Source organism: Pygocentrus nattereri, chromosome 7 (genome assembly GCF_015220715.1).
Source record: "Pygocentrus nattereri isolate fPygNat1 chromosome 7, fPygNat1.pri, whole genome shotgun sequence".
NCBI lineage: Eukaryota > Metazoa > Chordata > Actinopteri > Characiformes > Serrasalmidae > Pygocentrus > Pygocentrus nattereri.
Genome location: NC_051217.1, coordinates 28,753,590 through 28,775,150, shown reverse-complemented (window position 1 = coordinate 28,775,150; position 21,561 = coordinate 28,753,590). Strand labels below are relative to the sequence as shown.

Genomic DNA, 21,561 nt, shown 5'->3' with positions numbered 1-21,561 from the left:
AACACTGAACAAATACAGCTGAATTGGATTGTATCGTTCATATTTTATTACAGATTTAAGAAGAACTGTCTGTAAGTAAACAAGCCTGTATGAGTTTCCTGTGCCTCTGTGTCCTTCCAGTAATCCTTTCATCACCAGGCAAGCGGTGGTCTACCTGCATCAGCCACTGATGTTTTGCAAAAACTGCTTGTGCATTTATACTAATACATATTCACTCCATCCAATTTTGTGAGTGATTTGTTCAACAGGTTTATATGCACTTGAGTAATCAGATAATGGGAAACTGGGTCTATACGAGTCAGACAATAATAATATTTCTGCATTGCAACATGCCAATAAACTCAAAGAAGGTGACATGACAGCAGCATTTCTTAGGAGTTGTGTTCAATGTTGCTTGCTCGCTGTTTCTGGGGAGTCTCTTTTCGCACATGCACAAGCAGAGAACAAAGAAAGAAATCAGAGTAAGCGTTTACACTTGTCGAAACTGCCAAAATAATCATTGGAATATTAAGCTCATATAAATGCACTTAATGACTCCTCCACCCTTAAAATCAAAGGGGCCTTAAAATGTCCTCCATACCAGTTATTCTCAAACTAAGAGCCACCACATTGTTGGAGGTGCCAAACAGACTGTTCCAGTGAAAAAAGGGATACATTTCTTGCTGGGCTTTTGGTGGGGAAGCTCAGTCCAGATGGACCTAGACTGCTTGGAGTCCAGGGCAGTTCATAGCTGGTGTGATAGACAACCAGATGCTGAAAACAGCAAGTCTTCACATAGTCAGGAGATGATACTGTAGAAGGAGAGGGTCCGGGTTGCTCCAAAGCCCATGGTCATCACCTGCACAGCAGCTTATATAGGTATTTGCAAGAAAACAGACGTTTTGTAAAGTAAATAACATTGTGATGACATAAGTGTCCTTAAACTAAAGTGATGGATAGTTATTCCAGTTGTTTTGAAGCATTATTCCCAGCCTATTGAAATTCAGCGGCTGAGGCATAGTTAATGCTATATATCTGTTCTACAAAAGAAACCATCACACTGAATTCATCTGGGAAAACATGAATGAAAATGGCCATTTTAGTTTGAGGACATCCACATGTTTCACAGAAATGTAAACAGTGTTCTTAAAGGGAATTTCAGCCTCTGCCAGGGATGCTTATGTCAATGTGATTTACTTTATAAAACAGCTGTTCATAAATACCTTTTTCACCACATTGTTGGAGGTGCCAAACAGTCTGTCCCAGTGACTGAAGAAAGGTGCAAAGTTGCTGCTGGGCTTCTGGTGGTGAAGGTCATGAGCTAGTGCTCCTCCAAGCAGTCCAAAAGGCACCAGGCGGCTTGGGGTCCAGGGCAGGTCATAGCCAATGTGATCTTCAACAGACAACCAGATGCTGAAAACAGTGAGAGTCCACGTAGTGAGAGGATGGCACTGCAGAAGAAGAGGGTCCAGGTTGCTCCAGAAGCCCACAGTCATCACCTCCACAGCACTGAGGTGTTCAATGGACCAGAAGAAGGGTGAGATGTAGTAATGGTGAATGGCGTAGACCCACTTGTACAGGTGGCTGTTCTTGTGGTGAGCCACGTGCCAGAAGAAGTACTGGGTGTCAAGGCACCAAGCCCCCCAGAGAAGAGCTCCCACACTGTTGGAGCAAAAGCAGGCAGCTGAGGAGCTGGCATCACCGCACTGTTGATCAGAACGATTGATACCACGAAGACCAGGTGGTTGTACACTGCCATACCCAGGCTCCTCATCATCATGCTGACGGTAGGTCACCTCTCCTTCTGGATCTTGTAGCTGTAGAAGGCAGCAAGGCCTCCTCTCCCAGGAGGTCCATAATCACAAAGGGACAGCTAAAGATGAAACAGCTGGAGAAGGCAAGCATGACTGGGAAGATAGGGGAGGAGACCAGGGAGTAATGGTGGAACACTAGATAGTCCCCACAGTGGCTGTAGAAGTCGGGCTGAATCCCTGGAATTTGGGAGCTGCAAGGCAACTTCACCTACGTTCCACATCTTGTTCTTTGTTTCTTCAGGAAGCTGTGGTGAGAACATGCTGAGTTGGAAGCTCTCAGCCTTATTTATACTTGTGAGCCAGACATTCTGACCTGCTATAAAGCCATGATGCAGAATTTTTTTCCATATTTTTTTTGTTCTTTTCTTTCTTTGTTTTTCAAAATGTTGGTTCAGTGTCTGTATTGTACAGGATTATCTTTATTCCCCAACCTCTAGACTAAGACAAAGTAATCTAGTGATCTAACTGGGGTAATTTGTTCATTAATTTTATTTTAAGATAATTCATTTCTCAGAAAATGTCAAATCACTTCCGGGCTTTGTGTCTGGATTTTCTGTTTGTAGTTGCTTTTAGTAACAACAGTTCTTGGCTGGTTTCTAGTCTGACTGAAACATTTCCAATCCATGTAATATTGTCTAGCCAAGACTTCTAATCTTGGCTCATAGCTACTGTATACTTTATTAAGATTCTTAACTCCAAATCAATGGGGTAGTGCTGTGCAATGGCTAGCCATTTTTGACTGGAGTTATCAGATTCAGGGACAAGTCATAAAATCTAGATTAGCCATCTTCAAATTTCATTATTTAATGTCAGTTATGCATAGTGATTCAATATGTAATTCCCTTGCAAAACTGTCCCATGTGTTACTCATCAGCTGAGATTCTCATATTTCATCATCATGTATTTCTTCACACCGCTGATCTTCTTTTTTATGTGCTTATTAATTCCAGGATAAGCTTTTCTTTCTGATATGGTGAAGTAGGAAAACTATTGACAATTTACATTTTGGGATAGGATCTGTAGTTTGTAGCCGACAAGACCCTGTTCATAGTACAATAAAAAAAACTTTGCAAACTCATAAACATGCTGCAAACGCAGAAAAAACTTATCAACATGACTACATACATTTCACAAATGCACTGCAAATATCAGAAATTCAGAAATGCTGCAAAGCCAGTCACAACACAACGGAAGTGAGCCACAACACAATGGAAATGTTTCTGGAAGACTCAAGTAGCTCAAAGGGGATGGAAAATATATGATGGGAAACCACAGAGAGAAGTTGATCAGAACAAAGCCGGTTTATGAGGAGCCTGGTCACATCCTTTTTCCCCCGTTATATCAAAGACATGCAAGTTGCATGTGTTTTCTGTACTTGCAGCTCATTTATGAAATGTAGCATTGGTGTCGAGTGTCTACGAATTAGCAGCGGGTTTGACAAGTGGACTGTGAAACACCCTCTAATGGTCCATGGGCTCAGACTCAAGGGGATACAGTAGTAGTGAGCAGTAACTTGGCCATAATAGCATTAGTGACCCATATTAATGCGCACACTAAACAAAGGAGATTGTAGTCCAGCAAAAACTGAACAAAACATTGTGGGGAAACAAGATAGCAAATGTAAAAGTAACACCTTAAAGAGCACTTGTACCCTTGCAAGATTTCTGACCAATAAACAAGCACTCATCTATATAATTTGGTGCACTTTAGCTGCTGTGATGTGAAAGCCATAGAACCAAATGAAAAAGATACAATATCACAAAAACCCAAAGGGAACCCTGGCTCAGTTCACTGTTGGGAACACATTTTTCATGATGTTCCGCACCAAAAGAGGGAATTCAATATCAGAGCATGCTTTCTTCTTTTTCTAGCTGTACATCAGAGCTGTACTGTCTGCATAATCTGCTTGTTCTAACATCTGACTATTGGTAGTCACTTATTCCTGCTACTAATAACACAAGCAATAAAATAATAGCGAAGACGTTTGATTTTGGCCATATGAAACAGAAAAAAATGATCATCCAAAATAAGGTGGAATGGTTCATCTGTATTTGGAGGGGTTAAATTATAATTTCAGTGGAAATAACTGAAGCCTATTTTGAGTAATTTACCACAGCTTGAATGTACTCAGGCAAAACTGAAAATGACTCCCTCTACCTTTAATACTGTTACTTTCACACAGACACTGTTTAAATGTGATTGGTTAATCTTGTTCTCGGTAAAGCTGCTAGTAGCCAGTAAAATAAAAAAGTGATTAAATGTGTTATTAGACAGGTTCAGTGAGTCAGGACTGGGTTTCCAAGAAGTGGCGCAAAGACGATTCTTAAATGGTAGAGCGAGCAACTCACAGAGCTTCCCAGCTGAACAGATTCAGTCCTGGCTCATAAAACAAACTACACAGCAAATGAAATGATTCACCTCGGGAGAGGTTTGTGTGTTCTGGTTTATCACACAGATAAACTGAAAGTGTTGACATTTTCTGCTGCTGAAATGACTAAGCGGTGCACTTGCTTGAGCGAGGAAATGGCGGATATCAACGGTTGCTAAGCAGTGATTTGAGGACTAAGAAAATAAGGCGGGTCTTCAAGCGCTGTGTCTGAAAGGATATACAGGCTGCCCCCCTCATACGGCGCTCTGAGGCAGGGAAGCAGCAAGTCAGGTCCAAATCTACTGTTTGTACAAACTGCCTGCTGAGGTTCCTCCGTTCGGCAGTGTAGCTGTGTCCATAATCCTGCATATCCCCTCAGATGCATTTAGAAAAGAAATAGCAGAAAGCACGAGCACTGACACCGCGCAGGCAGCGACTGGTCATCCAGACAGGTGCCTTCAGTGTGGAATCGTTAATGATGAATTCACTGACCTTTTAATGCATTTTCTTTTAGCGCAGTTCATGAGATTAACTATTCTTCTCTTGATAAAAGCCTAAGGCAAGACTTTGGCTAAATAACTACGTTCATCCACTCGTCCATCCATTAATAAATAAATAATCCATACATACATACATACATACATACATCACCGCAACCCAGGGGGATAAGCGGTTTAGATTGTGTGCGTGCATCCATACATACAGAAAAAGGGCACGTCATCAACAAACTCCCGCAGCCACTTGTGCACACCCCCAGGACTGACTCTTCACACTTCTACCTTCAGGCAGACGTTACAGGAGTGTGAAGTCCAGGAACACAAGACTGACCAACTATTCACAGGCCATCAGGCTGGTGAACACCTCACTTACTACCTCTTCCCCCCTCCCAATCTCAACTGGTTTAACCTTGCACTCAATAACTGCACCTTACCTTCACTGTACTGCTGCTGTTAGAACAATACTGTTTACATCTATTACTGCACAGAGTAATATTGTTTACTGTTTACATCTATTACTGCACAGAACACTACTGTTTACTGTTTACATCTGTTACTTGATGCACTTTATGAACAGCTGCTCTACATATTTGCACATACGCACGTGTAACTAATTTTATTTCAACTTTGCACATACATTTTTACTTTTACTTTTTACTACTGTTTTTAGAGTTATTCTTATATTTTCTTTTTTTATTCTCTTAAGATTATATTTGGTGAATGGAGGAACAGCAAAGTAAGAATTTCATTGTACAGCGTAACTGCCTGTTCTGCTGTGCATATGACAGTAAAACTCTTGAATTTTGAATCGTAATACTGAATGAAATGCAGTAACAGTTGGAGAGTTGTAGATGTGGCTTGGGGAATCCCGCAACAAACATGATCAGAATGACTGGTACTGTAAAGACAAGGTGGTTGCACAACACCATGACCAGATACCCTCAATAGTCACTTTATTAGGTACACTGTAGGTGTATATCTACACTCACTAAACATTGATCAGATGCACGTACCATATCAATGCACCTTCTACTATATTATAAGAGGGCCATCTGTTTCTTTGCGTAATTTGTTATCAAGACTCTCAGGACCACCACAGATCAGGTATTATTTTGGTGGTGGATCATTCTCAGCACTGCAATGACACTGCAGTTTGTAAACATCTCAGTGTCGCTGCTGGACTGAGAATAGCACACCAACCAAAAATATCTAGGAAACAGCATACTGGACCAGTGATGAAGAACTACAGACAAATAGAACTTTACATTCAGAAAAATGGCAGCATGACTGACTAGGCCTTGTTTCTGTCTCTACAATAAGAAATTGAGGGGAGAAACCAGGTGGTTGTACACTGCCACACCCAGGCTTCTCATCATCATGCTGACAAGTAGGTCACCTCTCCTTCTGGCTCATGTAGCCATAGAAGGCAGGAGACTGCTCTCCCAGGAGGTCCAGAATTGCAAAGGGACAGCTGAAGAGAAAATAGCTGGAGAAGGTAAGCATGAGTGGGAAGAAAGGTGAGGAGACCAGGGAGTAATGGTGGAACACTAGATAGTCCCACAGTGGCTGGAAAAGCCGGTCTGAAGCCCTGGTAGTTGAGAGCTGCAAGGTAACTTTACTGACATTCCACATCTTGTTCCTTGTTTCTCCAGGAAGCTTGTGGTGAGAACATACTGAGGTGCATATTCTAGCCTTATTTATACTTCTGAGCTAGGAACTCAGACCTTTTGTGAAGCATACCCCCCCCCCCGGATTACCTTCATCCACCAACCTCAGTACTCAAGATGATGGAGAATTTGTTTCCCCACAAATCATCTAATTTTCTCTCCTTCAAAATTCTAACTGGACCCTTTTGTTAATTAAGTTTCTGCTCACCTAATTTAATCTCATAATATAAAGTGTTCATTGTATGCAGAATGAAATTATATTTTGTATTACTGATTTAAATTGTTCTGAATATTTTAATTTATTTGGGAGCTGAGACACTTGACAGTTATAATTTGTAGATATTCATATCTACACAGACAGCAAAAAGAATTTATAAAGGTTGTAGGTGACCTTAGAGGCTGAATTGTCCGTTTTTAGGTACAACTACACTGGCTACTTTATCAGATAGGAAGCAAGAAAAAGTATGCACGTCCAAAATCTAAAAACAAAACAAAACAGGTGCCATTTCAAGATGGGATTCTATGTGTTGAGCTACCTGCACTTCTTCAAACTGATAAACAGTAGTTAGTAGTTGGCTTGAAACAAAGCAGTGAATAGTGTGCAAATCAAACATTTCCTTTGATATCACCAGACATCACCAGAAAGAATTCTCCTCTTGATTTGAAATTAACCTTGTGTAATGTAAGTACAGTATAATATACATTTACATTTTATTTTTCACTTATCATTCAAAGAAAAGTTCAGATTCAGTTGTTAATTTAAAAAAAAAAAAATCAAATTAATTGTGCCAAAAAAAAGTTAAATCATACAATATCAGTAAAATCATATGATTACTGCACTTTTACTTTTCTGTTCAGAATGTGATTGTATTTGGCATATTTAAGATTCCTGTTTATAGTCTGCTTTTGTCTGGAGAGCTTCAATCCATTAAAGGGCCATTCCCAATCCATGTCTGGATACTCAGTTGAGATGTCTAAATCTTGGCTAATAGCTTGTGGATCCTTGACTGAGGTCCTTAACTCCAAATCAAACTCAGGATTGCACAGTGGCTAGCCTTCTCTTCTGACAAGAGGCAACCATGATTGCTAGGTCCAGTCCAAACCTTTCATTATGAATTTAAACACTTCAATTACAATCCAATGGTCTATTTTTATTTGATTGCTAGGATTTTGGTGATTCTTTGTTCTGGTCTACTTCTTCTCACTGCTTGCTTTCCTTGACACTGTTTTACAGGTGTTGACATATTTTTGACGATCATTCCTGTGTAGATGAACAAGATAAAACAATGATTAGCTCGTTTGTGCTATCTGTGGATCACTCATAGTTACATAATTATAGTGGCGAGGAAATATATGGCCTGGAATAATACAGTACACAGAGAGAGCTACATGTACCTGCTCATTTTAACCTTGTTCCTGCACCCCAGTCCTCCCTCCCAGTGGCTTGTGCAAGTTGATCTGGTCATCATACTTCTGCACACCTCACACGGCTTGCCATTGTTGTATGGCTAAAGGGATGAGACAGTACAATTATAAAATCCCCCTAAGTGCAAACTGAAACAAACGTCATCAACACTGGCCAAGCTCACCTGCTCTTTGGCACAAAAGCCACAGATCATTCTGGTTGCCAGCTCCATAAGGTGATCCTGGTCCTCGTCGTGGCAAAGATCACAGGGGTAAGCCCGGCCGCAGCAGGGAAACCTGGCAAAAAAATAAAAAATAAATAACATATAAACTCCAAAAGCAGCCAAGGGGATGCCCGGTCTTGAAACTGGGCAGGCGAAAGGATTGGGAGATTTTGAGATTAACGATGTAAAGGTTTTCTAGGAAGGTCTTGGCTCAGATTAAAACTCACTGTTGAGAACTGTATAATGCCTTTCAAAGACAACAAAAATGGCTGTAGGAAACTCCATGAAATGAGGCAGATTTTCTTAAAGTAGAAGAAAGGTGAAAGCATCTTTTTATTTGCATGCACTGCCAAAAATATCTGTAATATCACTGTCTCACTGACACCACCACATATTTGTGACTGTTAGAATGTTTTTCAAGATAATTCTTCTTCCAACAGCAACACCAGAATCCCATGATTGATGCACTGACTGCCCAAGTGGATTTTAAACAAAAACAAAATGCCTTTTCACTTTCACATCACACTATATAATGTTAGATCCTGTACGCACTTATAAGACTAATTATAAGTCTAATTGAGTTCTACTTCACGAATTTAGAGACAATTTTACTGTGGAATTTGCAACATCTAAAATCAGGACTAAAAGAGAAGGTAAGCACTTTATTAGGAACACCTGTACACAAAGGGATGTCCTACCCAGTAGTAGTACTGTGTTCAGTGCTCAATAATTTCCTGGCCCAAACAGGAGAAGTTATAAATGCCACATGGTTGGGTAGTAATGGAATACATGTAATGGCTTTATATAATCAAGATACAAAAAAAGGGTAACTGTATTTCATTACAGTTACAGAAAAAAAGTCAGTAATTACAAGTACATTACAAACACAGAGTAATTATTGGCCGGATTACATTCAAAACCACAAACACACACTCCCTGCCTTTTGATCAAACCTGTCACATGAGACATTTAAAGAGTTTTTAATTTGGGGAGGAACGGGTGGGGAAGATTCTATTACCAGGAGAGATTTCTGAAGAAGAACCCTGCCAGCAGGAGGTCAAAAACATTTACATTTTAGTAAGTTAATATTACAGAATGATCAGAATATTTGCATAAATATAGCATCTGTACAGTTGTGGAAATCAACATTATGTTACAGAGGAGTTACTGTAATATAGTAAAGAGGTTTGTTTGGTTTAGTTTAAGTTTAGTTTAAGTGTCAGGTGTCCATTGTGGTTAATGAGCACTACAGCTCTGACAAATAAAGCTGTCAGCATGTCAGCTTATGCTGGTTTTGATGGCTCTGAATCTTCTACCAGAAGGGAGGGGCTGGAAGAGGTGATGTCCAGGATGAGAGGGGTCAACTGTTATTCTGCTGGCACCCTTCACCCTGCTGTTGTAGATGTCTTGAAGCATTAGCAAACTACACACAGTGATCCTCTCCACTGTCCTGATCATGTGCTGGCTTGTTCTTGTGAGGAGGAGCATGGACTCGCTAAACACTGTATAGGAGGGCTGCAATATAAGTACATAATTTCTACAGATCTTTGTGTGTTGAGCAGCATGTGGTTGCTGAAACATCAGGAGACCATGTGCTCGACTTCCTTTTTGTAGGCAGATTCATCCCTACTGGCTGCATTGAATGCAAACGTAGGGTTCTTCACAGCTGGTTCCTTAGAGACACAGTCGTAGAGACAGAAAAGCAGGGGTGAGAGCACACAGCCTTGTGGTACACCAGTACTGAGGGTCCAAGGGTTTCACGTGTTTTCCTGGCAGAGAAAGTCTGAGGAATGTCTTCTGCGTATTCACACCTGCGTTAGAACTCCTTCATGTTGCTGAAGGAGCTCAGGTCGTCGTTCAGGAAAAGCATAATTTTTCTCACCTTGTAGTTGATAATGTTTTGTAGCCCTTTCCAGACCAAAACTGGGTCATTGCCAGCAATGTGGCTTTTCAGTTTTTCCCTGAGTATTTCTTCTTTTCTGCTTTATCCCTTTTCTTTAGCTTGTTTTTGGCCTCATTATAGAGAATTCTGTCCCCACTCCTGAATGCTGCCTTTTTTCCACCTGAAGCTGTCTGAATTCAGGTGAAAACCATGCTTTGTCATTGCTGTACACTGATTGATTGTATGACGTCACAGTGTCAGTGTCTTCCAGGTCTTTAGGCTGTCTGACACTTCTTCAAAAACAGTCCAGTTTATGGTTTCAAAATGCCTAAGGGCTGCACACATGACAGCATGGTAGGCCTTTTTTAACAGTGATGTAGCAACGACCCAAAAGGTTTTCCTCTCTTTTGGCACAAGCGACATGCTGCCTGTACTCTTTCATTAGATTTGCATAGTTAAAGTCTCCCACAATGATGTGTAGTGGATCCGGATTCTCTCTTTCTACTTTCATTATCTGATTGGCCAGCAGTTTCTGTGCATTGCTTGTGTGCACGTGACCAAAACTCTCTGGGACAGCATAAAGGTTTACAGTTTAGGTTTACAGATGAAAAGTGACTAGATGAGTACATGATTTTCACAGTACCATGACGTCTTTACACCAGTGTTTGCAGACACAGAGGCAGATTCCTCAACTCCTTGGTCTTGCAATGTGACCTCTGCATCTGCAACTGTCTGCACTGTGCAGCTGGAAGCCAGGGAGGTGCAGCGCACTGTCTGAGGTCAGATCAGAAAGCCAGGTTTCCGTGAAGCAGAGGAGAGATGCAGTTGAAAATTCCTTGTTGGTTTTGTTACCTGAAGTAGTTCTACCAATTTGTTGTGCATAGACCACAGATTAGATAAGAATAAAGACAGTAAAGATGTATGAAACGCACGTCGTCTCAGCCTTAAGAGTCTGTCCACATGTCTGACCTGATCTGGCAGTAAACCCTTTATTCTCGTTTTTTGCTATGTGAAAGTACACTATGACATATTATAAGTAAAAAAAATAAAATAATAAATAATAAAATAACTTGCCAGATTTTAATGCTTATTTGAAAACAGTGAGCTAATTAGAAAGTGTTCAAGCACAACACACTAACATGAAACCTTATGAACTACTAAAGGCATTTTAGCAGATACAAATCAGTCAGAATTTTGAGTATGGTCTCTATTAATGTTTATTACTGTTTAGGAGTCTCAAAAGAAGATTTCTATCAGATTGATTTTTTAACTTTGGTATGAAAAGACAAATAAGGTAAATCCCAGGAGAGCAGTATAGTTTTTAACTATATGGAATGTGCATGTTTAACTTAACAAACTGGATTATTATATTCAAAGTTCATGAGTACACATGTCTACACTCAAAACTATTTATACTGTACAATTTTGTCATCTTTATATCTAAAATAGTTTTTTTGTTTGCCTTTTAAGCTTAATTCTAAATGAAAAAACTAAATGATTTGTCTTTAATTATATGACTTACAAAAGAAAGGCAATCTAGAAGTAACAAAGTAATAAGCATATTTTAATACTTCCTTTGGATTAGATTACAATTACATTTTTAAGAGATACTCATTAACTACCATTACCTTAGCCAGCGATGACTTTGTTTGTAGTGCTTGCAGGCACCTTTGCTGGGAAGGGGTTTTCCTGCTTGAACTGCAGGGTCTCTTATAAAGCGTCGACTATATTGAGCAGATTCTTCAGCTGTGAGAGAAAGCAGACAACACAAGTTAAAACAACCAGCAAAATTCACAGCTCACATTTAATTCTCCAGGGAGAGGAAGGCCAGGTCATGAAAGCAGAAATGGAGTTTGTCTCAAGGTTCGCTGATTTATGTCAGCAAATGTGATGCTTCATTTATGCTTTAATGGAGCAGGGACTGGTGCTAAAATCTGCTTAGTGCAGTAGGTAACATTGGAAAAATAAGGGAGGTTTACCTACCTCATGTAAGTAAGAATATGTCTAAGCAACAGCACCCTCTTGCGGTCGCCAGGAGTAATGAACTTATTTTAAAGGGCATTTTCTGAATTGAAATTTAAAGACTACAACTTAACCTGTCTGATTTCTTGTCTTAGGCTGGATGTACTGAAAACGTGTGGCCTCCACAAAGATGCTGAGTTTGCTGTGGCAGTGGTGGCAGTTTGTTTCCTTGTTCTGTCCATAGGACAAACTCTAATAGCAGAGACAAGGACAGAAAGAGGGAGATCAAGACAAAGTTCTTCACAGAAACAAAGTTAAAAGATAAAAGGCCTGATTAAAAAACAATTGTTATTGATTAAATAATGCATGTAATATTTCTAATAGCAAAGAATACTGAGGAAATTGCTTGTTAGAAACTGCTTACTTATCTTGAAAGAACATCAAGACTGATCTAAAATTGATGATGCATTATTTACACTGACAGCTTATTAAATTATCTATTGTGCAAGCAATATTTTTAAGACTTTGAAGTTGTGCCCCATAAAAACACTGCTCAGAGGTACAAATGGCTAGATGTGTGTCTGTAAATGAAAACACATTTGCTTTGAAGACCTGAATTGTGTCTTCTTTGTTGCACCCAAGGCATCCAACAATCAGCTGGCAGTCTTGCAGTACCAGGTCCATGGGAACAGCTGCTTTCAGGTCCAGATAGCCTAACACGTCGCTGTAGTGGTGGATGATGCTGGGTCTGAATGCGGCACCAATCCCTGCCCCGCACTTCTCGCACTGGGCTGTGTAGGTCAGCCGGCTGCTCAGGGTAAGATCAGAGGTCACCTTACACCTACCGAGAGAAATAAGTCCACATTTCCATCTGAGCCTCAGTGAAAATTTCTGACCCAATTCCTCAAGCATTTGCTTCAGAGGAATACAATTAAAGACACTGTTATGTTAATGCTAGCTGGTTGTCTGTATCTTTTATTGACCGTTATCTACTTCAGTATTTTTAGTTTAAGTATCTGTTTGAAGGTAAACGCCTGCCACACCATATAGCTGAAACAATGGATATTAGGGCTATCACAGTAACCTGATTAAATGTTCCTTTCTGATGAATTCACCTTACTAATTAGTTTGCAATTTGAATGATACACAGGATCCACAATCCGTGTTTGGCCGTAAAAAGATTATCTACAAGGGAACTATAAGTACTCAAGTCGCTATTTTATGACCAGCAAACTATCACTACAAAGTTGTGCAAAATAACTACAAATTGTCTACATGAAATAAAAATGTATGAACATAATGTATGCTCTGTTTTTATCTTATTTCAGTGTGGTATTATGCAATCTTTGAAAATGCTCTGCATAGTATATTACTGTTCATTTAAAAAAAAAAAAAGATTAAAATCAACTGAATGGCGAAATAATCACTAGTCACTCAAGTCCTCATATAATCAATAGTGACAGCCCTACTGAATGTCAATATTTGTGAGTATCCTGAGACATCGTGTGTATATACACTTACTCATGAGAAACAGCTCAGGAGGCTTTATGTGGGAAAAGACCTAGCAATCACCTACTGCACTGCAGAGACACAGTAATCTGTTTGGCCACCACAGTAGCTGTGCCCTCGCCAAGCCTCAGGCCCAGCAGTTTGACCTCAGTACCCTTCCGTGGCTCACTGCTTTTGATGTTGTCCACCTGTCGGCTCCCACCCTCCCCATCACTACCGAGCTCGTCCTGCTCCACCTCTTCCTCTCTTATAGCCTTAACTTCAGCCTCCTTTTCCTCCTTTGATTCCATTGCCAGTGAATCTCCAGAGGGTGAAGCCTCAGGATGCTCAGCTGGCCCAACACTGGTGTTCTTACATACCGCTGCCTGGAGTTGCTCATAGGGGACGAACTGTATTCCAGCTCTCTCCAGCTCAATGTCTTTTTTCAGCTGGAAACAGAAGTCAGTGCAGTTAGTGCTGGAGTTTGACTCCCTCTTAACTATAGCCATTAGAGGGGCCGTTTAACAGTACAGTATGAGTACAGTACAAAATACAGTATGATAGATGCACCAAAGTGAAAAGGGATAATTATATATGAACAGTAATTACTCCTACTGTGCTTACTGTATTATTCATACTTCAGCAAGTTAAGGCCAATGGACAGATGGAGTAAGTGACCTCTGAGCCTTGTCACTGTCCATTTATTTACATCAACTAGACTAATTTGATAAATCTGATGAGCCAATCATACAGTTGTTGATCTCACCTGTCTAGCTCCTTCAGTGAAGAGTCTCTCCATGCTGCGGTCCAACCAGCGCAGGTATGGCCGGAAGAGCAGCTCCACCTTACCCATTAATTGGCTGGTAGCGTGCTTGGCTTGCAGCCACTCTTGTGATGCCAACTGTATGTGTCTGTATGTGCAATGATGCATGCATGTGAATTTCCAGGTCTGTTCAATTCCATCTGAACTGTTCAATGTTACTGCTTTATTACAGACAGAGTCAAAAACAGAACCCGTACCTCCCCATTACTGATGGCAAGTGCTGGTCCTCTGGAATATCTACAGTAAACACCTGTAAACAATTGGAAGATTTCATTTTAAGGCATTTCAATTCAAATAAACATTGAGCTCTGAAGTAAACAATGAAAAGAGAATATTAAGCATAAGCACATACCTCTTGAGGATAGTTCTCAGGGAAGCTAACCATGATTTCCACTTCTTTTAAGTCATAAGGCTGCAAAATAGACAGATCTTAAAATGCAAGCTGAAAAACTATTGGATTATTGGATTGACAGTATTCAAATTTAAAAGGTTTTCTTTTAAGGTTATACACAGTCACTGTGCATTAACATATTTAAAAAGTAGTTTGCTGCAGAGGTTTGTTTACATCCTTTAACTTAAAAAGACCAACAGAATATTCAACTTCTTTTACATCACAAAACCAGCACAGCTGTGGCTTAAATCAGAAATGACTCTGAAGTCATTTATTATATATTATATTACCACAACAGTCTGCAGACAAATCAAGATGCTCTGATGTTAATAACATGCAGGGAGAATGTAATTTAGACAGCCAATCCATAGTCTAGATTCTCACTGGCTCACCGAGGCTGATAAGACTGACTGCTTAGGTATTGAAATTTGGTAATGAATGGCACAGAATCTGCAACATGCACTTTCTGTGTGTTTTGCTGTTATATAATAAAATATTTCTCATGGTAGGTTGTGTTATCTGATAACACTGTTGTGTTATCTCAGCATGTGCCTATAAACTAGTGTTGTTTGGACTGTAGACACCCATGTTTTACCCATTCTGGATCTGTGGCTTCCACAGTGACTCGGTAATAGGTCAGCTGGCCATCCTCTCTCTCCTGTACTATGAGCTTGTCCTTAGGGAACCTCTTCATCAGCTGGGAGATCTCAGTGTCCCTGAGTTTCTTAGACATCTCCTGAGTTAGATCAGCCAGTCTGACCTGCTCCAGAATTTTAGGAGGCCGGCTGGCCGGTGGTCTGGACCCACCACTTTCCCTCGATACCACAGGCTGGTCCTCCACTGGTGGAAACTGCTGTGGATGCCAGAAGCGACAGCGGTCTTCCATAGCACAGAACCCTGACATGAAATAGCGGCAGGGCTTCCGGGCACGTGTCTGCTTAGCAGAAGAAGCCCCTGGGTTAGAAGGGAGTGAATGCTCCTTCTCACAACCAACACACATGTCTGACTGCCGCTGAGGAACTGAACAATTATCATAAGCAGTGTTTTCCTTATCTACACACTGTGATTTGGGGTCAGGCCTGTTCTCGAGGCTCCCCAGTGCCTCTGAGGGTGCAGTCTTCTGGTGAAGAAAGTGGCATCTCTTTCCATAGTAACAGCGGCGGCCCTGGGAGTAGAAGCGGCATAACTGCTTTGTGGGAGCAGTGGCCTGCTGAGAGGTCTGGTTTCTGCTGTCTTCTGTCAGGGTCTTGTTCTCTTCTTCAAATTGTGGCACAGGGGCAGAGGCCTCTGCACTGTCTATATCAGATGGCTGAGGAAACAAACAAGTCAAGGTGAGAGATTTCCTTGAAGTTACTTTTCCTGAAATGCAGACAAAAAAAAAAATGAAGACAACACTCGATATCTCGCCATTTCTTCAAATTTGTAACATTATTACTATTAAATATTTTTATAATATTAAATATATTAGTTATTGGAAATTGTGAAAAAAAACAGGAGTTTCCAAAATTATTAAAAGATGTAGAGAAAATCAGACCACTAACAACTATGCGAAACCTGGCAGACCATCAAAACTGTCACCATCAGATAAACAGTATTTAAAGCTTTCATCTTAGAGAGTGAGGAGAAAATGAAGCTCCACTCTTGCAGATCTGAAGAAAAAAAACAAAAAACAGTTGTTTCTATCCATCCTTCCATTGTGATAAGACAACTCAACACTCTGGGTCTGAAAAAACTACACTAAACTCAACACTACAACACTAAATTCAAAGACTGAATTTTGTTGGTGGGGAAAATATCCTTGTAGATTTCTTTGAAAATCAAAAAGAACAGAAACTTCAATAAAGGGATAAGATAAACCCATAACTAAACAGCACATCTTTAAACATTTGTCTAATTAGTTACAGCTTCTGTGTATTTTTCTGTCAAAAACATTTTTCTCTGACACTGATAGTAAATAACTTGTAGTGTATAACTTTAAATTAATTCATCAGTGTACATATATCACACATATACATAGAAACGAACTGAGCTAGTCCAAATTCCCATTACTAATCAGGTTTAGATTGGAAAGTCCACAATAGGCAGAAATACATTTGTACATTACATCTCTGCCTAAACCATGATAGGAACAGTCATAAATAAGATTAGGAATACAACACCATATAAAGCCATTAACGGAAAGATACTGTTTAAGTGTGTAGAAGGTAACACAGCACTTCCCTGATGACCTTTGATCACTGCATACATGATATAGGAGAGACAGGTTGAAGCCATGGAAGCTGAGCATTTATATTCCTTTATATCATCGCCATATTGAAGGCCTCATCCTACATTTTTGTTTGTTTATTATTTTTGGGTGAATATCTTTTCAGTTACACTTCATGACAACAACTGCAAACGGGTTCCACAAAAGTAAAGCTTGCATCAAAAGGCTCATATCATGGAAAAACAAAATTTCCTCAATTACGTCATATTGTTAGTTGTAGTACATAAACACCACCGTTTTGAATAAATTGTCTGTGATGTTATAGTATGTGTATGTACATATGTTTAAGCAACAGAACACGAGAGGGAGTGTGTTATTCGCGATTCTATTGCTTTTATACAACGGTTAAATAAATAAAGTAAGGAATAACTAAATTGGGCCACGAACGTGGCATTTAATGTTTTAATGTTAGCAATTGCTTCTGCCAAATTATAGATCCTTAACAAGCAGCTTGTTGCTATGTCAAAGCAATAAACTCTGCTCACTCACTGCACAGCCAGCAGTTCATTCTCCAGCTCCTTACACTAAATTTTATTATATTCCACTTTTATATTCAGACTGTCATTACCACTGAGCAAGCTTTTCAGTCAGTGGCTGTGAAAGAAGCACACCTAAACACTCTAGAATCAGCCAGAAATTAACTGAATACCATTCGCCAAACATGTAGTCTCATCTTCTTGGGACCAAATTGGACTGAACCATAAAACTGCTGCAATATCAAGTTTAGTTTTGTAAATTTTTGCAAGTTCAATTTTAATGTTGTTTTGCTCCAGCTAGTCTGTAAAGCATTTTACAGCCCATTTTGTTGGGCGAATGGTATTCAGTTCATTTCTGGCTGATTTAAGGTTGTTGAAGTGTTCTTCTGTCACAGCTGCTGACTGAAAAGCTTGCGCAGTGGTAATGACAGTTTGGGAATTTAGTGTAGTATCATCTTCAGAGTCTGACCAAATCGGCTATAGGTCAAATGTGATCTTAAAAGTATCCATTTTCTGTTTGTGTGCAAAGAAAGAATTAAAGACATTCAAATGGCTTGAGCGTCTCCTACAGCTGTCAAAGTCGTTGCTTAGCAACGGCGTCTCAGCTGAGTGATACAGTGTTTGTGTAACTTTGCATTAATGGTGAAATATCAACACGCTTAGAAGGAACCAACAACCAATCAGCTTGCGTGGCTGGAACTAACCGTTGTATAACTATTAGGCAAACAGCAGTTTAGCCCCGCCCTCTCACGTTGAGGTTATAAGGAGTGAACTGCTTTCTGGAGGAGGCACAACACAGGGCAGCCAATCAGAACAGAGCTTATTCACATTTCTTAGTCTTAAAGGTACAAAAACTGAAACAACTTGTTTAATACTTCGGGATAAAGAAGGGCTGGAAATTGTATTACAAGATGAATAAAAGGATATAGTCATCAGAGCCAATGTAAAAAATTAATGTAATTAAATGACAAAATGCTACAGAATTAGCCTGCGGTGATTTACATTTATTTAAAGCTGATGGATGTGTACTTTACTGGGTATTAATAAATCAACGATTTTTACTTTTTACTCGTGCATTTGGGGAAAAGAATCTGTTTCAATGAACCCTAATTCCTATTTATTTTCTACACTTATTTGCGTCTCGTGTGGTGTTGTTCTCTCCTGTTGCTCTACAGGGCACCCCACCTCTCACCTTCGAGCTTTAGCCAACAGCTAACGTTACACATTTACTGCAGACCGTAAGACTCACAGAACGGGACGAACATCACATGACAAACTCCGATTTCCACGCCAAAGTGTGCTAAACAGGTTTCTCATGCTGTTCGCCACTTTTACTCATACGCATCGAAGATGTGGTCTAATTCGACGTCTAGTGTGATCATTACTCAGGACTTTCTCAGTCCGACTGTGTGGAGCGAACTCGCGCAGTCTTCCACACTTCTGTGGAAACACGGTGCCTGTTTTTCTCTGAGAGAAAACAGGACCCACTAACCTGCTCGGCACGGGCGGCTGGCGACTCCATAAAGTGTACATAAACACCTCACTGTCAAACTTCCAATCCAAGGCGAGTTGAATAACTGGGGAAAGCGGACGTATCCACCGCTTCAGAGCGACACGGGCAGGTACAGGTTAACCCGTTCGCTCACTGTCGTTCTGTACGCAGCAACGCAGGTTCCGCTGCTGCCCCCTGCTGGAAACTCAAACGCACACCTTCGCCCTGGCGACCGGGCTCACCTCCACTTTGGCCACTCAAGCCGGTGCTTAAGATGCTCAGAGCTTCGTCTGAAACCCTCCGTTTTTCAGTCAGACCAACGAGCAGTGCTCGTTGAGGGTGATCATCTCAGAGAAGTGCTCCAGGGGCGCGTTCAGGAAGACAAACGCTCCGTAACGCTGCGCAACGTTTTCTCCCTCTCTTCCTCGATTACTGAGCAACTTGCCAGCCGCTCTGCCCTATTTCTGACAACTGACACTGATTAGGCAGATGCTTATAAAGAGCAACACTGAGCCTAACACAGACATTCTTCTTCTAACCTGTTTGGAAGACTGCAAAGGGATGTATAAGTATAGCGTAAGCATCTTGCATTCTTCTCTTTTGTCTTTGGTGCTGGAGTCTCAAACTAATTCATTATTTAGAGAGGGAAGAGTGTAAATACTTCAGCGAGGACTGTCACTAGATCTCTATGCTTTCTGAGCCATGTGAATCTCAGCAAATGGTGGAAGCTCTGGTGTTCTGATCTCTGGATCTCTGGACATCTATTGTTGTATCTGTACTGTGAGTAGTGGACAAACTCCAAAATGTTCCTGATGCATCTTGGTGAGACCGTCTGGGAGAGCTATGGACAGGAGTCTGTTTTGCAGCCTATATGGGACTACATGCGTCTGCATCACTCTGACACTCTGAGGTCCCCCCTCTTCCCTGTAATTCTGTCAGTATCGTCGTACTTTGTTCTCTGCCTGCCCTACCTGCTCTGTGACCTTGTTGGAGAGAAGTGGCCAGCTGTTCACCGGTACAAGATACAGCCGTGCAAGTTGCCCACCGCCTCGATGATACGCCGCTGCATTGGTATTACCCTCCGCAATCACATTTTTCTGGTATTCCCAGCAGCTGTAGCCCAGTGGGCATGGAGACCTCCCGTTCCCCTGCCTGAAAAAGCACCAATGTTACTGGAGCTGGTTGGCGGTGTGGTGGGAAACCTCCTGCTTTTCGACTTGCAATACTTCATCTGGCACCTGCTGCACCACAAGGTCCGCTGGCTTTATGTCACCTTCCATGCCATCCACCATGAATTCTCTGCTCCTTTCGTCCTGGCCACTCAGTGCATTGGGGGCTGGGAGCTGGTCACCGTGGGTTTCTGGACCACCCTCAACCCCATTCTACTGAGGTGCCACATACTTACTGCTTGGGCCTTTATGGTGGCACATGTGTATGTGTCTGTGGAAGATCACTGTGGGTATGACTTCCCATGGTCCAGTTCTCGCCTCATTCCTTTTGCCATCTATGGAGGGCCAAGCAAGCACGATGTGCACCATCAGAAGCCTAATACCAACTTTGCCCCCCATTTTAGTCATTGGGATAAAATGTTCGGCACACATGCTGACTTCAGTTTTGTTAAAGTTCAGTGAATGCATGGCTTGCTTAAACTGCAGTTATAGAGAAGCCAAGTGATTTTACAGTGGACACTACGTTTTAGACCAGGTTGTTGGTGTAATGCTTTTTTTAAATAGATTCCATTAAAAGTGCAATGACAATTGAAATCGGCATCATTGTTTCTCAGAACGTTTGAATTATGCTTGCATTATCTTTCCAAAAAGTTCTAAAATTTATTTAGGAATAGGTCCCAACAGTGGAAGAAAAGATCATCTTGATATCCTATTTAAAAAGAGCCATATTTCTTCCACTGCTCAAATCAAAGATTATTGGGAAATGACACATGGCTTTAGATTCTTACAAAATCATAAAAGCAAGCAATAGTGCTTTTAGCTCCTAGCTAGCTTTGTCAATCTACCTGTGGACTTTTTTTCCATGCTTACAGGCTACAGTCTTTTCTACCTTCCGTGACTTGCAGTTTTCCTTTTTGCAAGCAGACAATTCATATATTAGTATAATTCTCTTTCATAAATTGATACTTGCACTGAGTAGTTAGCACTAAATAGTTAACAATACAAAACATGTACATGATAGATATTTATGATATACAGTGTATATGAGTGACACTAGTCCTTTTGTCATGTTTGCTATATCACTATTTTGAGAGGACAGTGCAAGTCTCCTTGCATTCTCAGAAGGAGGAGCCAAGATGCGAGGAAGAGATGCAAGGATAAGATGCGAGGACAGAGGAAACAATCCCAAATGTGTTCACCAACTGAAATGTCCTTCACTCAGTGGTCACTTTCATTGACTGGGACTGGGCTTAAGGATCTGCCCATAATGAAAACTTGTGTTCAATTATCAACTCCTTTTCACACCCGTATGCTTTACTGATATTCAAATACATCAACAAATTTAATTGACTCAATCTTTTCACAGCAAGCTACTATTAACTGAAATCGTCAAAAGCACAGAGGGGAGGTGGTTCTTGGAGAATACTGTACCACAGACTTATGTCACATGACAACAAAAGACTTTTATGTAGGATTCCCTTGATTCCTCATTCCTGAAGCCTCCCTTCTCCTTGGCATTTAAAGAATTGATACGTCCTTAAAGATGGCAGATTTCGAACGGCTTCCAGTTTACAGTCTAAACAGCGGAGAGAAGAACTGAAGTGACACCATTTGGAGGTTTGAGATCCACCCTGAGTTGCTGAGCTAGCTGAGAGTTTT

General features: G+C 40.7%; 3 protein-coding genes across 3 annotated transcripts; 1 reads left to right on the top strand and 2 right to left on the bottom strand.

Moving 5' to 3' along the window:
- Positions 1-1,077: 1,077 nt before the first annotated feature.
- On the bottom strand, positions 1,078-6,462 carry ch25hl1.1 (cholesterol 25-hydroxylase like 1, tandem duplicate 1). Its single transcript, XM_037539938.1, is given in 3 exon segments — positions 1,078-1,612; positions 1,615-1,792; positions 6,072-6,462. Coding segments are annotated over 3 exon segments (837 nt in total). The 5' UTR covers positions 6,291-6,462; the 3' UTR covers positions 1,078-1,172.
- Positions 6,463-7,455: 993 nt separating this feature from the next.
- Positions 7,456-18,962, bottom strand: si:dkey-24l11.2 (uncharacterized protein LOC100034462 homolog). The gene is made up of 12 exons (XM_017711136.2): positions 18,734-18,962; positions 15,095-15,808; positions 14,461-14,520; positions 14,306-14,358; positions 14,052-14,196; positions 13,370-13,734; positions 12,410-12,638; positions 11,932-12,049; positions 11,464-11,581; positions 7,915-8,026; positions 7,721-7,833; positions 7,456-7,586 (listed from the first exon to the last, which is right to left on the bottom strand). Exons 1-12 carry the CDS (start codon positions 18,761-18,763, stop codon positions 7,517-7,519), a joined length of 2,127 nt encoding a protein of 708 aa, XP_017566625.1. The 5' UTR covers positions 18,764-18,962; the 3' UTR covers positions 7,456-7,516.
- A 180-nt stretch (positions 18,963-19,142) lies between these two features.
- On the top strand, positions 19,143-20,500 carry LOC108435345 (cholesterol 25-hydroxylase-like protein 1, member 2). Its single transcript, XM_017711137.2, has one exon. It carries the CDS (start codon positions 19,537-19,539, stop codon positions 20,362-20,364), a length of 828 nt encoding a protein of 275 aa, XP_017566626.2. The 5' UTR covers positions 19,143-19,536; the 3' UTR covers positions 20,365-20,500.
- The last annotated feature ends 1,061 nt before the right edge of the window (positions 20,501-21,561 follow it).